At 47.6% G+C, this 16,371-nt stretch overlaps 2 protein-coding genes across 3 annotated transcripts; one reads left to right on the forward strand and one right to left on the reverse strand.

The window, feature by feature from the left end:
• Positions 1-692: 692 nt before the first annotated feature.
• Positions 693-13,181, forward strand: Sdb (SAXO downstream of blistered). Its single transcript, XM_032436775.2, has 6 exons — positions 693-806; positions 1,196-2,907; positions 2,993-3,259; positions 3,331-3,398; positions 3,456-3,517; positions 3,581-13,181. The coding sequence occupies exons 2-6, from the start codon at positions 1,372-1,374 to the stop codon at positions 13,000-13,002; spliced, it is 11,355 nt and encodes a 3,784-aa protein (XP_032292666.1). The 5' UTR covers positions 693-806; positions 1,196-1,371; the 3' UTR covers positions 13,003-13,181.
• A 459-nt stretch (positions 13,182-13,640) lies between these two features.
• Positions 13,641-16,146, reverse strand: VGAT (vesicular GABA transporter). Of its 2 annotated transcripts, XM_015174614.3 has the most exons (3): positions 15,954-16,145; positions 15,205-15,477; positions 13,641-15,143 (listed from the first exon to the last, which is right to left on the reverse strand). In XM_015174614.3, the coding sequence occupies exons 2-3, from the start codon at positions 15,393-15,395 to the stop codon at positions 13,847-13,849; spliced, it is 1,488 nt and encodes a 495-aa protein (XP_015030100.1). In that variant the 5' UTR covers positions 15,396-15,477; positions 15,954-16,145; the 3' UTR covers positions 13,641-13,846. The 2 variants fall into 2 exon arrangements, with proteins under 2 accessions (XP_015030100.1, XP_002050703.1); XM_002050667.4 differs by having other exon boundaries at positions 15,205-16,146.
• Between the last annotated feature and the right edge of the window lie 225 nt (positions 16,147-16,371).

Here is a 16,371-nt window from a genome sequence, read left to right on the forward strand (position 1 = left end):
GCAAAGCTGACTAATCGATATAAGCACATATGTATGTACATATATCTGTTACATATTTATATTTTAATTGTGCATCCATCCGCCGGATAAATACAACGACTGTCATTAATCCGGCCAATTTTGGTCTGAGCGCTAATTTTTTGGCCCGTTCTGGAGATCCGTTGACACACTCGCAGATGCTCAGCTAAGCTCTGGCCGGCATCTGTGTGTGTGTGTGTGTGTGTGTGTGTGTGTAATAAAAACTAAGATTAACAAAATAGCAGAAGAAAACGCCGCTGTTTGTTTTGGTTTGTTTGTGGCCACTTTCGAAATGAGCAATTTTCTTGTTTTCATATTGTTTTTATTGGCTTATTGAACTCGCTGCGTGGCAATAAAAAAAAGAAGGTGCCGTCTCAGCAGCGCTAAGCCTACGCATTTTACTCTCTAACCACACTCACTCGCAAACACACACACACACACACATTCGAAACGCTCAAATGGCAACCTACGCGCGAGCAGCTTCGATCTGGCCAGGCTTTTTGCGAAGGCGAAGCTCTGCGCGCACAGTGCCTCTCGCTCGCTCGCACGCACGCGTGCATACGCTGCCAACGCGATGGAGCAAAGCCCACGAACGCGCTGCTGCGGCGCTGTCGCTTTTTTGGCTGGCAGAGCGCAACAGATACGGTCGAAAGCGGTTCCAGACAACCGCAGCGCTGATCAGTACGTTTTGAGTTGTGCTTCGCGACGGTTGCTGATCTTTCTCAAGTGCTCCCACGAATACGAAATATGCACGAATCTGCCCAATTGAGCATCTAAGCGAATAAAACGTCTGTGTCTCTTCTTGTCTTGTCTAACTGTTTGTTTCTCTGTGTCTGTGTCTGTGTCTGTGCTTACGCTCTCGCTCCCACTCCTGTGGCGCTCAATAGCTCACACGTTCAAGTGTCGCCCGTTACGTCGCACCGTTTTTTGTGTGTGTGTGTGCGTGTGTGTGTGTCTGTTTGTGTCTGTTTGTGTGTGCGTGCGCCAGTGCCACCGTTTGTCATTTTCAACTTGAACTGTGGCTCGCGCATATATTTGTACGTATGTGTGTGTGTGTGTGCGTCTGTTTGTCGTGCAAGTATAATAAATACATTATTTAAAAATAAGTATTTCGACATTCCCGGTGGAAATTATGAGACACCGCACAGATTACTAAACAACCCATTTATACTTATAGCTAAAAAAAATTGAGTGGCAAACCCAGCGATAATTGTGATTAATAACAACAACCATAACGAGATCCGAACGAAAAAAAAATTAATAACAATTAATATACATAAACAAGCAAGTGCAACATTATTCATTCCACAAAGTCAGTGATTACCTCATCTGTGTGAAAATCAAACCAACAAAATGGTATCAAAAAGCAATAAAACAAAACAAGTGTCGCAGTCGCAGTCGCAGTCGCCGTCGGCGTCGCAGTCGCCGTCGCAGCCACCGCCATTAGACACATCGAGCACAACCAGATCGGCGTCGGCGTCAGCGACGAAACTGACCAAAAAACTGGGTCCGAATGCGACGGCAACATTAACAACCAACACCAGCTCGACATCAATGGAGCATGAATCTGTCTCGTACGGCGGGGCGCCTGCCACCGCTAGCAGCAGCAGCAGCAGCAGCACCCCCGCCGCTGCCGTCCAGGTGCAGCGGAAAGGTGAAAGTCTGCTGGCAGCCGGTGGGAAAAGCTATAGTTCGTACACGGCGAAAAGTCAAACGCAATCACAGTCGCAGCAGTCGAAGCTATTTAGCAGCAGCAGCACGAGCAGTGCCAAAATCTCCAAGGATTACGCAAACGAGAAGATCATTGCGTCGATTGATCTGCTGGAGAGCGAGAAAAAGGAACCGGTCTTCTCGGTACCGATCGAGGTGGTCGAAATCACAACGCCTGGCATTATAACGTCCGCCAGCTCTGGCAGCATATCCAAAATGTATGCGTCCACATCAAAAATGTCCAGTAGCCGCCAGGAGGCAAGCAGCTCCAGTTACTACGAGTCGACAACCAGTTCCAGCCAACAGCGCAGCGATGCCAGCGAAACGCTCATTGCAAGCGAGAGAGCCGCTACCGGTATGACATCATCGAGCAGTAAATATGTTGATGTGGCCGAACAGGTTGTCACAGATAGCACCAATACCAACACGAACACAAACATTACCAACACCAACACCAGCGAATCTCAGAGCGTGCCAAAGTCGAAGCTGCGAACAGCTGTGGGTGTCTCCGGCGATTCGTCATCGACAACGATGACGTCGCACGAACCGGTTGTGACCACAACAAACGGCACGACGTCATCAACGACTGTGCTGAATGCCTCGCTCGATAAAGTGGCCAGCAGCAGCAGCAGCAGCAGCACAACAGCTGTGGACAGAGCCACCTCGTCGACGACCAAGTCCAGTAGCCAGCAGGTCAGCAGCGAGGAGAGCACACTGAAACGCAGCAGCACCAAGCAGTCGACATCTGCCTCGAAAAAGGAGGTGTACGATGTGAAGACGAAGACCTGGAGCGAGCTTAGCGATGGCAGCACGCATGCCAGCAACAAGAAGGTGCCCACATTTGAGCGTTATGTGAGCAGGGATTCCGATGGCACCACCAAAATCACATACAAGAAGAAGATCTATGACAGGCGCAACAATCGATGGCGCGTGGTGGACGAACGGACCGTGGACAGTGTCAACGATGTGGGCTATCCCGAAATAGTTGATGATGTCATCAATACAACAACCACAACATACACGACCAAGGTGTACGACACAAAGCTCGGCAAATGGACTGTTGTGGACGAGAAATCGTATACCGATACGAAAGCTTTTGTGCCCAATGACATTGCCCGTGAAATCGAGAAAGATAATACCGATGTGGCCAACATAACGACCACCACGGAGGTGACAAAGGTGAGTGGACACGGCTGGGGTGTGCACCTCCTTTTGGGGGTTGTTTTGGGCAGCTCTTGATATTAATTATATTGTGTTCCTTCAGATATTCGATGCGAGCATTAATGATTGGCGTGTGCTGGACGAGAAGGTGCACACGGATGTCATTGAGAAGATTGTGGAGACGCCCAAGAAGACCATATATGTGGATGAGTTTGTCGAAATCGAGAAGAATACATCAATATCGGAGAACAATGAGAATATAACGCTGAATCTGAACGAGACATCGAAACACAAAAATATTACAGAGAATATTTATGATGAGATCGATTATGTGCGCACCGATAAGAAACGCTTAGACGATTCAAGAACCGTAAGTAGCTTGATCTTAAATTAATCATAATTAATTTTAATTGATTAAATGGATTATGTCTCTCTTCCCAGCGCGGAGTCGATAAAAACAAGACAACAACACACAGTGAGAGGTGCATCTGTGAGATATGTACTTGCGGGTAAGTACTTATCTATCCAAGTCAAAGGTTGTGTACTAAGGTTTCTCTCTCTTTTAGGCGTCATCATTGCTCTACCAGCACAAAGAAATCTACAGAAACGACAATTGTGGAAATAGATGGTGAGTGCCATGAAATTATTCAACAATTGCTATAGTTTTTTAAACAATTGTTCATTTCCTTAGATAACGTCGACGAAAGCTTTTCAAGGATACGTACTAACACATGGTCTAAGAAAGACGATAACATTCCTAAGAACAACGAAGACATATTTGTAGACTATATAGTGATAAAAAAACCAGAAGACAATCTAAAGCCCGAAGGGGAGTTTTTAGTTCCGCAAAAAGAGCCCTACAAGCCCGGCGAAAGACGCGAAAAAATTATACACACAGATAATCTACGTATGGATGGAGAAATGACGTTTGTCGAAAAAGAGGAATATCAATATGTGACACGTCCGGGATACGTAAAACCTACAGACAATCTGAAGCCAGAGGGCGAATTTTTCAGTCCTGAAAAACCCAAATATCAGCCGGGAGATCGCCCAAGCCAAGTGCGACACGCGGACAACTTGAAGCCGGAAGGGGACTTTTATAGTCCAGAAAAAACCGAATTCCGCCCTGCTGAGCGTCCATCACAAGTCAGGCCAGAAGATAATTTAAGACCCGAAGGCGAATTTTACACTCCAGATAAACCTGGATATAAGCCAGCTGAACGGCCAACTCAAAAGAAACCTGTGGACAATCTAAAGCCTGAAGGCGAGTTCCTAACACCTGACAAACCAGTTTTCCGGCCAGCAGAAAAAACGGAAAAGGTAATCAGAAAAGATAACCTGCGTACCGAAGGGGAAATGACATTTGTGGTGAAGGAAGAGTATCAGTATGTAGTTCGTCCTGAGCAGGTTAAGCCAACAGATAATCTAAAGCCTGAAGGCGAATTCTACAGTCCCGAAAAACCGAAGTTCCGACCTGGCGAGCGTCCATCTCAAGTCCGGCCGGAGGATAACTTAAAACCAGAGGGAGATTTCTACACTCCAGATAAACCCGGATATAGACCAGCTGAGCGTCCAGAGCAGGTTAGGCCTACGGATAATCTAAAACCTGAAGGCGAATTCTACAGTCCAGAAAAGTCAAAGTATCGCCCAGGTGAGCGTCCATCTCAAGTCAGACCAGAAGATAACCTGAAACCAGAGGGCGAGTTCTACACTCCAGATAAACCAGGATACAAGCCAGCCGAACGTCCAGAGCAGGTCAGACCAACGGATAATCTTAAGCCTGAAGGCGAATTCTACAGCTCCGAAAAGCCGAAGTTCCGTCCTGGTGAACGTCCCTCGCAAGTCAGACCTGAGGATAACCTGAAACCAGAGGGCGAGTTCTACACTCCCGATAAACCTGGATATAGGCCTGCTGAGCGGCCAGTTCAAAAGAGGCCCGTGGATAATCTTAAACCTGAGGGCGAGTTTGTGGCGCCAGAAAAGCAAGTGTTCCGGCCAGCTGAGAAAACAGAAAGAATCATCAGAAAGGATAACTTACGTACCGAAGGGGAAATGACATTTGTGGAAAAAGAAGAGTATCAGTATGTAGTTCGTCCTGAACAGGTTAAACCAACAGATAATCTTAAGCCTGAAGGCGACTTCTACACACCCGATAAACCCGGATACAGACCAGCGGAACGTCCAGAGCAGGTCAGACCGACGGATAACCTTAAGCCTGAAGGCGAATTCTACAGTCCAGAAAAGCCGAAGTTCCGCCCAGGTGAGCGTCCATCTCAAGTCAGACCAGAGGATAACTTGAAACCAGAGGGCGAATTCTACACTCCCGATAAACCCGGATACAGGCCAGCCGAACGTCCGGAGCAGGTTAGGCCAACAGATAATCTAAAACCTGAAGGCGAATTCTACAGTCCAGAAAAGCCGAAGTTCCGCCCAGGTGAGCGTCCATCTCAAGTCAGACCAGAGGATAACTTGAAACCAGAGGGCGAATTCTACACTCCCGATAAACCTGGATACAGGCCAGCCGAGCGTCCAGAGCAGGTCAGACCGACGGATAACCTTAAGCCTGAAGGCGAATTCTACAGTCCAGAAAAGCCGAAGTTCCGTCCAGGTGAGCGTCCATCTCAAGTCAGACCAGAGGATAACCTGAAACCAGAGGGCGAGTTCTACACTCCAGATAAACCAGGATACAAGCCAGCCGAACGTCCAGAGCAGGTCAGACCAACGGATAATCTTAAGCCTGAAGGCGAATTCTACAGCCCCGAAAAGCCGAAGTTCCGTCCTGGTGAACGTCCCTCGCAAGTCAGACCTGAGGATAACCTGAAACCAGAGGGCGAGTTCTACACTCCCGATAAACCTGGATATAGGCCTGCTGAGCGGCCAGTTCAAAAGAGGCCCGTGGATAATCTTAAACCTGAGGGCGAGTTTGTGGCGCCAGAAAAGCAAGTGTTCCGGACAGCTGAGAAAACAGAAAGAATCATCAGAAAGGATAACTTACGTACCGAAGGGGAAATGACATTTGTGGAGAAGGAAGAGTATCAGTATGTAGTTCGTCCTGAACAGGTGAAGCCAACAGATAATCTTAAGCCTGAAGGCGACTTCTACACTCCCGATAAACCTGGATACAGACCAGCCGAGCGTCCAGAGCAGGTTAGACCGACGGATAATCTTAAGCCTGAAGGCGAATTCTATAGTCCCGAAAAACCGAAGTTCCGCCCAGGTGAGCGTCCATCTCAAGTCAGACCAGAAGATAACTTGAAACCAGAGGGCGAGTTCTACACACCGGATAAACCCGGATACAGGCCAGCCGAACGTCCGGAGCAGGTTAGGCCAACAGATAATCTTAAACCTGAAGGCGAATTCTACAGTCCAGAAAAGCCGAAGTTCCGTCCAGGCGAGCGTCCCTCGCAAGTCAGACCTGAGGATAACCTGAAACCAGAGGGCGAGTTCTACACACCCGATAAACCCGGATACAAGCCAGCCGAACGTCCAGAGCAGGTTAGGCCTACGGATAATCTTAAACCTGAAGGTGAATTTTATAGTCCAGAAAAGCCGAAGTACCGTCCAGGTGAGCGTCCATCTCAAGTCAGACCAGAAGATAACTTGAAACCAGAGGGCGAATTCTACACTCCCGATAAACCTGGATACAGACCAGCGGAACGTCCAGAGCAGGTTAGGCCTACAGATAATCTTAAACCTGAAGGCGAATTCTACAGTCCCGAAAAGCCGAAGTTCCGCCCAGGTGAGCGTCCATCTCAAGTCAGACCAGAGGATAACCTGAAACCAGAGGGCGAGTTCTACACTCCCGAAAAACCTGGATACAGGCCAGCCGAGCGTCCAGAGCAGGTCAGACCGACGGATAACCTTAAGCCTGAAGGCGAATTCTACAGTCCAGAAAAGCCGAAGTTCCGCCCAGGTGAGCGTCCATCTCAAGTCAGACCAGAGGATAACCTGAAACCAGAAGGCGAGTTCTACACTCCCGATAAACCTGGATATAGGCCAGCTGAGCGGCCAGTTCAAAAGAGGCCGGTGGATAACCTTAAACCTGAGGGCGAGTTTGTGGCGCCAGAAAAGCAAGTGTTCCGGCCAGCTGAGAAAACAGAAAGAATCATCCGAAAGGATAACTTACGTACCGAAGGGGAAATGACTTTTGTGGAGAAGGAAGAGTATCAGTATGTACTTCGTCCTGAACAGGTTAAGCCAACAGATAATCTTAAGCCTGAAGGCGACTTCTACACTCCCGATAAACCTCGATACAGACCAGCCGAGCGTCCAGAGCAGGTCAGACCGACGGATAATCTTAAGCCAGAAGGCGAATTCTATAGCCCCGAAAAGCCAAAATTCCGTCCTGGTGAACGTCCATCTCAAGTCAGACCAGAGGATAACCTGAAACCAGAGGGCGAGTTCTACACTCCCGATAAACCCGGATACAGACCAGCGGAACGTCCAGAGCAGGTTAGGCCTACGGATAATCTTAAGCCTGAAGGCGAATTCTACAGTCCAGAAAAGCCGAAGTTCCGTCCAGGTGAGCGTCCATCTCAAGTCAGACCAGAGGATAACTTGAAACCAGAGGGCGAGTTCTACACACCGGATAAACCCGGATACAGGCCAGCCGAACGTCCGGAGCAGGTTAGGCCAACAGATAATCTTAAACCTGAAGGCGAATTCTACAGTCCAGAAAAGCCGAAGTTCCGTCCAGGTGAGCGTCCATCTCAAGTCAGACCAGAGGATAACCTGAAACCAGAGGGCGAGTTCTACACTCCCGATAAACCTGGATATAGGCCAGCTGAGCGGCCAGTTCAAAAGAGGCCCGTGGATAATCTTAAACCTGAGGGCGAGTTTGTGGCGCCAGAAAAGCAAGTGTTCCGGCCAGCTGAGAAAACAGAAAGAATCATCCGAAAGGATAACTTACGTACCGAAGGGGAAATGACTTTTGTGGAGAAGGAAGAGTATCAGTATGTAGTTCGTCCTGAACAGGTTAAGCCAACAGATAATCTTAAGCCTGAAGGCGAGTTCTACACACCCGATAAACCCGGATACAGGCCAGCCGAACGTCCAGAGCAGGTTAGGCCTACGGATAATCTTAAACCTGAAGGCGAATTCTATAGTCCAGAAAAGCCGAAGTTCCGCCCAGGTGAGCGTCCATCTCAAGTCAGACCAGAGGATAACCTGAAACCAGAGGGCGAGTTCTACACTCCCGATAAACCTGGATACAGGCCAGCCGAGCGTCCAGAGCAGGTTAGGCCTACGGATAATCTTAAACCTGAAGGCGAATTTTATAGTCCAGAAAAGCCGAAGTTCCGCCCAGGTGAGCGTCCATCTCAAGTCAGACCAGAAGATAACCTGAAACCAGAGGGCGAGTTCTACACTCCAGATAAACCAGGATTCAGGCCAGCCGAACGTCCAGAGCAGGTCAGACCAACGGATAATCTTAAGCCTGAAGGTGAATTTTATAGTCCAGAAAAGCCGAAGTACCGTCCAGGTGAGCGTCCATCTCAAGTCAGACCAGAGGATAACCTGAAACCAGAGGGCGAGTTCTACACTCCCGATAAACCTGGATATAGGCCAGCTGAGCGGCCAGTTCAAAAGAGGCCCGTGGATAATCTTAAACCTGAGGGCGAGTTTGTGGCGCCAGAAAAGCAAGTGTTCCGGCCAGCTGAGAAAACAGAAAGAATCATCCGAAAGGATAACTTACGTACCGAAGGGGAAATGACTTTTGTGGAGAAGGAAGAGTATCAGTATGTACTTCGTCCTGAACAGGTTAAGCCAACAGATAATCTTAAGCCTGAAGGCGAGTTCTACACACCCGATAAACCCGGATACAGGCCAGCCGAACGTCCAGAGCAGGTTAGGCCTACGGATAATCTTAAACCTGAAGGCGAATTCTATAGTCCAGAAAAGCCGAAGTTCCGCCCAGGTGAGCGTCCATCTCAAGTCAGACCAGAGGATAACCTGAAACCAGAGGGCGAGTTCTACACTCCCGATAAACCTGGATACAGGCCAGCCGAGCGTCCAGAGCAGGTTAGGCCTACGGATAATCTTAAACCTGAAGGCGAATTTTATAGTCCAGAAAAGCCGATGTTCCGCCCAGGTGAGCGTCCATCTCAAGTCAGACCAGAAGATAACCTGAAACCAGAGGGCGAGTTCTACACTCCAGATAAACCAGGATTCAGGCCAGCCGAACGTCCAGAGCAGGTCAGACCAACGGATAATCTTAAGCCTGAAGGTGAATTTTATAGTCCAGAAAAGCCGAAGTACCGTCCAGGTGAGCGTCCATCTCAAGTCAGACCAGAGGATAACCTGAAACCAGAGGGCGAGTTCTACACTCCCGATAAACCTGGATATAGGCCAGCTGAGCGGCCAGTTCAAAAGAGGCCCGTGGATAATCTTAAACCTGAGGGCGAGTTTGTGGCGCCAGAAAAGCAAGTGTTCCGGCCAGCTGAGAAAACAGAAAGAATCATCCGAAAGGATAACTTACGTACCGAAGGGGAAATGACTTTTGTGGAGAAGGAAGAGTATCAGTATGTACTTCGTCCTGAACAGGTTAAGCCAACAGATAATCTTAAGCCTGAAGGCGAGTTCTACACACCCGATAAACCCGGATACAGGCCAGCCGAACGTCCAGAGCAGGTTAGGCCTACGGATAATCTTAAACCTGAAGGCGAATTCTATAGTCCAGAAAAGCCGAAGTTCCGCCCAGGTGAGCGTCCATCTCAAGTCAGACCAGAGGATAACCTGAAACCAGAGGGCGAGTTCTACACTCCCGATAAACCTGGATACAGGCCAGCCGAGCGTCCAGAGCAGGTTAGGCCTACGGATAATCTTAAACCTGAAGGCGAATTTTATAGTCCAGAAAAGCCGAAGTTCCGCCCAGGTGAGCGTCCATCTCAAGTCAGGCCAGAGGATAACCTGAAACCAGAGGGCGAGTTCTACACTCCCGATAAACCAGGATTCAGGCCAGCCGAACGTCCAGAGCAGGTCAGACCAACGGATAATCTTAAGCCTGAAGGTGAATTTTATAGTCCAGAAAAGCCGAAGTACCGTCCAGGTGAGCGTCCATCTCAAGTCAGACCAGAGGATAACCTGAAACCAGAGGGCGAGTTCTACACTCCCGATAAACCTGGATACAGGCCAGCCGAGCGTCCAGAGCAGGTTAGGCCTACGGATAATCTTAAACCTGAAGGCGAATTTTATAGTCCAGAAAAGCCGAAGTTCCGCCCAGGTGAGCGTCCATCTCAAGTCAGACCAGAGGATAACCTGAAACCAGAGGGCGAGTTCTACACTCCCGATAAACCTGGATATCGTCCCGCAGAGCGGCCAGTTCAAAAGAGGCCCGTGGACAATCTTAAACCTGAGGGCGAGTTTGTGGCGCCTGAAAAGCAAGTGTTCCGACCGGCAGAAAAAACGGAAAAGGTCATCCGAAAGGATAACTTGCGTACCGAGGGTGAAATGACGTTTGTGGAAAAGAAAGAGTACCAATATGTTGTTCGTCCTGAGCAGGTGAAGCCGACGGATAATCTTAAGCCTGAAGGCGAATTCTACAGTCCCGAAAAGCCGAAGTTCCGCCCAGGTGAGCGTCCCTCGCAAGTCAGACCTGAGGATAACCTGAAACCAGAGGGCGAGTTCTACACTCCCGATAAACCTGGATATCGTCCCGCAGAGCGGCCAGTTCAAAAGAGGCCCGTGGACAATCTTAAACCTGAGGGCGAGTTTGTGGCGCCTGAAAAGCAAGTGTTCCGACCGGCAGAAAAAACGGAAAAGGTCATCCGAAAGGATAACTTGCGTACCGAGGGTGAAATGACGTTTGTGGAAAAGAAAGAGTACCAATATGTTGTTCGTCCTGAACAGGTGAAGCCGACGGATAATCTTAAGCCTGAAGGCGAATTCTACAGTCCCGAAAAGCCGCAGTTCCGCCCAGGTGAGCGTCCCTCGCAAGTCAGGCCAGAGGATAACCTGAAACCAGAGGGCGAGTTCTATACTCCAGAGAAACCTAGATATAAGCCCGTTGAAAGACCTAAGCAGAAGAAACCACAAGATAATTTAAAACCTTTGGAAGGTGTTATGTTTACTCCGGAAAAACCCAAATACCAGCCAGCAGATCGACCTGAGCAAAAGAAACATGTAGATAACTTGAAGCCTGAGGGCCAAATGTATATTCCAGAAAAAGAATCATTTAAACCAGCTGAAAAGGTGAAAACAATTATAAGAAAGGACAACTTAAAGACCGAGGGGTCAATGACGTTCACTAAAAAAGAAGACTATCGTCACGTTAAGCGACCCGAGCAAGTGAAGCCAAGCGATAACTTAAGGTCTGAAGGAGAATTCTATACGCCGGAGAAGACGACCTTCAAGCCTGCAGAACGACCAATTCAAAAGAAACCTAAGGACAACTTGAAGACAGAAGGTGAATTTTACAAAAGAACTGATAGAACTGAAACCGATAGCAAAACGGTAATAGAGAAGCGAGAGCCTGCCAAGCGACCGGTAGATAACTTAAAGTTAGAAGGTTCCATGACAGTGACTAGAAAGGATGATTACAAATCAACCACTAATAAAACCGCCGTCGACCGAGTTCAGCGTACACAGAAATACAAGCACAACAGTTCATCCATCAGCTTGGGTAGCGATACTACAATACTAAAGACAACGAACCAGATGAACTTTGTGTCCGGCAAGGATGCAATAAAGCAAGTGGATTCCAACAGCCAAGCCCCGGTAGATGGCCTGATTATTGTTTCAACGAAAAAGGTAACAACTGTTGTCGGTGGCCGAACCAAAAAGGAGCCAGAAACCGAATATGTGAAGCGACCAGCTAAAATAAATGTTATTGAAAATGTGTCCAAAAATACGACCACAACAAATATTGAAAACACACAAAACGTACACAAGGAAACAACGTCGATGCAAAGAAATCTCAATGTTGTGGAGAAGAGTGCACTCAAAACAGAGCAAATCCGTGGCTCAACGGATGACAGCAGCGCCCTTCAGACCTCCACAACAACAAGACGAACAAACCAAGGTGGCACGTCGATCAACAACGTGACCGAAACTGGAGGCACAACACATCATGTAGTTTCATCAGGCAGAACAGATACCAACAACTTGACAGCATCTGAAGGGTCAACAACTCACGTAGTCTCGGGCAGGACAGTTACCAGGAACGTGACCGAAACTGGAGGATCTACGGCTCGCATAGTCTCAGGCAGGCTAGTTACCAGGAATGCAACTGAAACCGAAGGTTCAACATCCCATATAGTCTCGGGCAACACAGCTACGAATAATGTTAGCAATGGATCCACGTCCCATGTGGTCGGTGGCAGCAGCTCGGTGACCAACAACACGACCAGCAGCTCAACTTCGCATATGAGCTCATCGAAGCATTTCCATCACAGAAAGAGCGAGTTTTCCTCGGAGGCTGATGTGTCTAACTCGGTATTCCATCGCAAGAACGTGACATCCGACTCGAGTGCGGTCAACGGCAGTCTAACCTCTAACGGAAAAATGCAGCGCAAGAGTATTCTGAACCTGCACGAGCAGGTGCCGAGTAGCAATGTCCATTCGAGTGATCGCCAGAGCTATAGTAGCATCCATCGTCAGAATCGGGAATCGGATTTGAATACTGGCTACGCCACGGATCGTCGCAGTTGCAGCATACACAAGGAAAACAAGGAACATCAAATTAAGACCTCCTCGTCTTCCTCATCCATGTCGCGCATCATATCCGGTGCTGATACCAACAAATCGAACCTGGAGAGATCGACGGTCACCCGTACATACGCATCGGGCGGCATTGATTTTCCATCCCAATCTCAGAGCGAGCGTCTTGTGACACGTCATCGCAGCGCTGGTAGCCAGCATTTGTCCAGCGGCATCGATTTCCCCTCCTCATCCGCCTACAATGCCCATGGCCAGAGCGAACGGATTGTGACCTCGCGTCGCGGCAATCAATCCTCGATTAGTCTGGGCAACGACAAGTTTACCGGCTCCAGTCTCTACAAGAGCGAATACATAACTGCCCCAACAACAACAACCTGTGCTGTGCATAAGATTAAACAAGGTGCATTCCAACATACCAGAAGTACTCACGATCATAAATTTTATAAAACCTCTAACTGAATAATACATGAAATCGTCTGAACGTACGTCTTGTCTTGTCTTCATAACATATCACGTAGCGCCTAAGCTTCCATGACAATATTTTTTTATACAATAACTAATTACCTGAAAAGAAAAAAAAAACAAAATATTCAATTTTAAGATTAACCAATAAAGAGCATATCATTTTTGTCAAAAAAATTAGAATCCTTACTCTTGCAGCTAAAAGGAGATGCTTGTTCAACTTGAGATGATGGTTTTATTTAAGAATTTTTAAAAGATGCTAGTGTGTCGTTTTTTAAAGGCTATTATCGTATGTATAAGTACAGTAACTGTATAATTAATATCGTTTAAAAAAACGTTTTCAACTATATATATGTATATATATATATATATACTATATGCTGGTATATAAATAATCAATGAGTTCTATCTATTTTTTTTAATAGATTTACATACATTTCGATTTGTATATTGGTTTATTTTTGTTTTCATTTGGAAGTTGGTTTTTGTTTTCCCCTCTATATAATCTCTTTAAATACTCGTTACTTAAATTAGCTTAGGATTTTTATATATATTTCAATGTTTGGAAGACATTTGTTCGCTTGTTTTGGAAGACTTGCGTTTCATTTCTTATAGACTAAGTTTATTGTTACACGTTTCTTTACTTTTTTTACTTCGATCGTGGACTGCATTTTGGCATTTTTGTTTTTGATAACTGGATAGTTTTGGAAGACTTGCCAAAAATACAATCCCACAAACCCAACAAATATATGTATACCTAGGTATTGGTAGTAACCAGTTTGATTAGAGCTTTCGTTAACTGATCTATGAATAGTTTTTGCAACAATTGGGAGTTAAATATTTAAAATGGAAGACCGATCTCGAAGGCATTGATCAGGGCATTGCCGGAATCATAGATGCCAATAACCCCGAAGAGCACGCCCAGCCCTATGATGACATAATCTCTGGCCATTTCCTTTTGATCGAGCAGATGGCCCTTGATTTTGATGTGGAAGTAACAGGGCCAAATAAAGCTTAACATTGTGCCCGTGAAGCTGCCAATAAAACCCATTAGTATCGAGAAGTGTGGTATAAATATGGCCATAAGTATGGTGGAGACAATGACGCCCACGCGGAAGCCCAGGCCCCACACTTTCAGTTCACCATCCAGATTCCAGATGGTCGGAAATTTGGTCTTTGGCGAGCCGCGGAAGAAGTTGCGCTCCAGTAGCTCGCAGGCAGCATAGTATGGCAATGGATAGCTGAGAATGGCCTTGATGACCAGGAAGAAGTTGACCATGCCCTTAAAGCCTTGAGAGTGCAAATTGTTGGTTATCACCTGCTGCGTGTCGTTCTGGAAGGTGAGGAAGCAGATGTAACCGAAACCCGCCTTGAATATCGCAGCGGCTATGTGCGACCAGTCGAGCATCCAGTTGAACTTGGAGCGATCGATCATATTGCCTTCCAGAGTGGGCAAGAATATCTGCGAGGTGTAGGAGAAGACAATGACGCCCAGGGAAATGGGAAAGTTTTCCATGTCAATGCTCCAGCGCACCTTGGACCAGCCCCAGTCGCCAATCTGGAGCAGACAATAGCCCAGGATGACGGCATTGATCACAATATGCGACATGGTGCACCAGAAGGACAGCGTGGATACCATTTTCAGGGACTTAAGGAAGCCCATGGGCAGCAGAAAGATGCCCACGAACAGCATCCAGGAGCGCGAATCGAACGAGCCTTGCGGATAGGTGCCCGCCAAGAGATCACCGCAGACAACCACATACAATATGCAGGTCATCAGCAGCTCAATCAGCTGGGCAACGCTGACGGCCCGCGCGCCCAGCTTGGGACCGAAGCATACCTTGGCAATGGACACATAACTGTCGCGTACGCGCACCATTTGGCCCGTGCTGGGATCCGGCTCGTATAGACACTGCACCAGCACCTTGCCCGTGTAGCAGCAGATGTGCGCAATGCCCACCATGGCAATGATGGCCCAGTAGCCGCCATGGAGCACGGCAAATGGCAGCGATACGATGAACATGCCCTGAATGGCATTTGTTACGTTCCAGGCAGCCTGGAACTCGTCGATCTTGGAGCCGCCGCCACCTTCACCCTCGCACACAAATGAGCTGGCCTCCGAGGCGATGCTGCCCTGCCTGCAAAGCGACGAAACCATGAGCAACTGCATCATTTCACGCATTTAATTCGGGTACATACCTGAATCCATCGGTCTGCTGATATCTGCCATCGTATTCATTGTCCACAAAGGATGTGCTCTGGTATTCGGTTTTATAGTCCCCCTCGGCCTCCTCGTTCGACCAGCTTGTGGCATTGCGAAAGGGATTCGAGCTCATCTCTGTGGGCTGATCGCTGCCATTCGCGGCATTCGCATCGGCTGGCGGAAACATGCCGTGACCTTGACCCTGCTGTGGATGACTACCGCTCGATCCGGGTGGCTGCTGGTAATCCTTGCGCTCTGGAAATTGCTGTCTGGCCGTTTGCATGGCCACATTGAGTATATTCTTCAATGGTGGCATTGGCGGCAATGGTGTCGCTTTCAATTTCGTTATGAATGACATGCTGATGGCGATTACGAGAGAATACTATCAGGTGGGGTGGTTGATGCGAATGCTGCTGCCCCTGCTGGGTGGTGGGTGGGTGGTTGGTGGTTGGGTGGATGACGGCGGCCCCCTCTGTGGCTATCAAGTAGTGCGAATTGTACGGATGCTGAACCTTATCGATTTTGTCTGAATGTTGAAATGTTGTCGAATTACGGCCGTTCAATTTCTGATTATTATTCACATAGACGAACTTAACTTAAGACACATTTAACTAAAAAGAATAACTGAATTTTTGTTGGAAATTAATTCTTTTGGAAATTTCTTTAAGCAAAATTTTCTTATACAGCGCACAAATTGGCGCCCTATGCGAATGCGTTTTTCTGAATTTTACACATCTTTGCTCACTTAGCTTAACTCGAACTGGAACTCGATCTGGAACTGGAGGCGTGGTCGCAATAGCTGCATTCTTGTCTGTCTGGACGCAGTGTGGAATTAATTTAAAATGAAATTATTGTAATTTTATGTAACGTTTCAGGCAAATCCTGCAGCCCTTCAGCAAACCCCACAGCAAGAAAAGAAAATTTCTTTTCCTCTTTATCCCCGTACAACCTGCTCCTGTGGACGACTGCGCAGTCGCTAGCTGGCTGGCAGATGCTGTATATATTGGTGGAACAGAGTCAGATGTCATTGGCAAAGTTGCCACTCGAATTTGAATTTGAAGTGTACCATTTGAAAGGCTGCCACATTTGGTACAAATGTACCCAAACTGTACCAGTTTTTAAATAGTACACAGTACCTTGTTTGCTAGAAAATGGTACAAAGT

The sequence above is a fragment of the Drosophila virilis genome, chromosome 5 (assembly GCF_030788295.1).
Source record: "Drosophila virilis strain 15010-1051.87 chromosome 5, Dvir_AGI_RSII-ME, whole genome shotgun sequence".
Classification (NCBI taxonomy): domain Eukaryota; kingdom Metazoa; phylum Arthropoda; class Insecta; order Diptera; family Drosophilidae; genus Drosophila; species Drosophila virilis.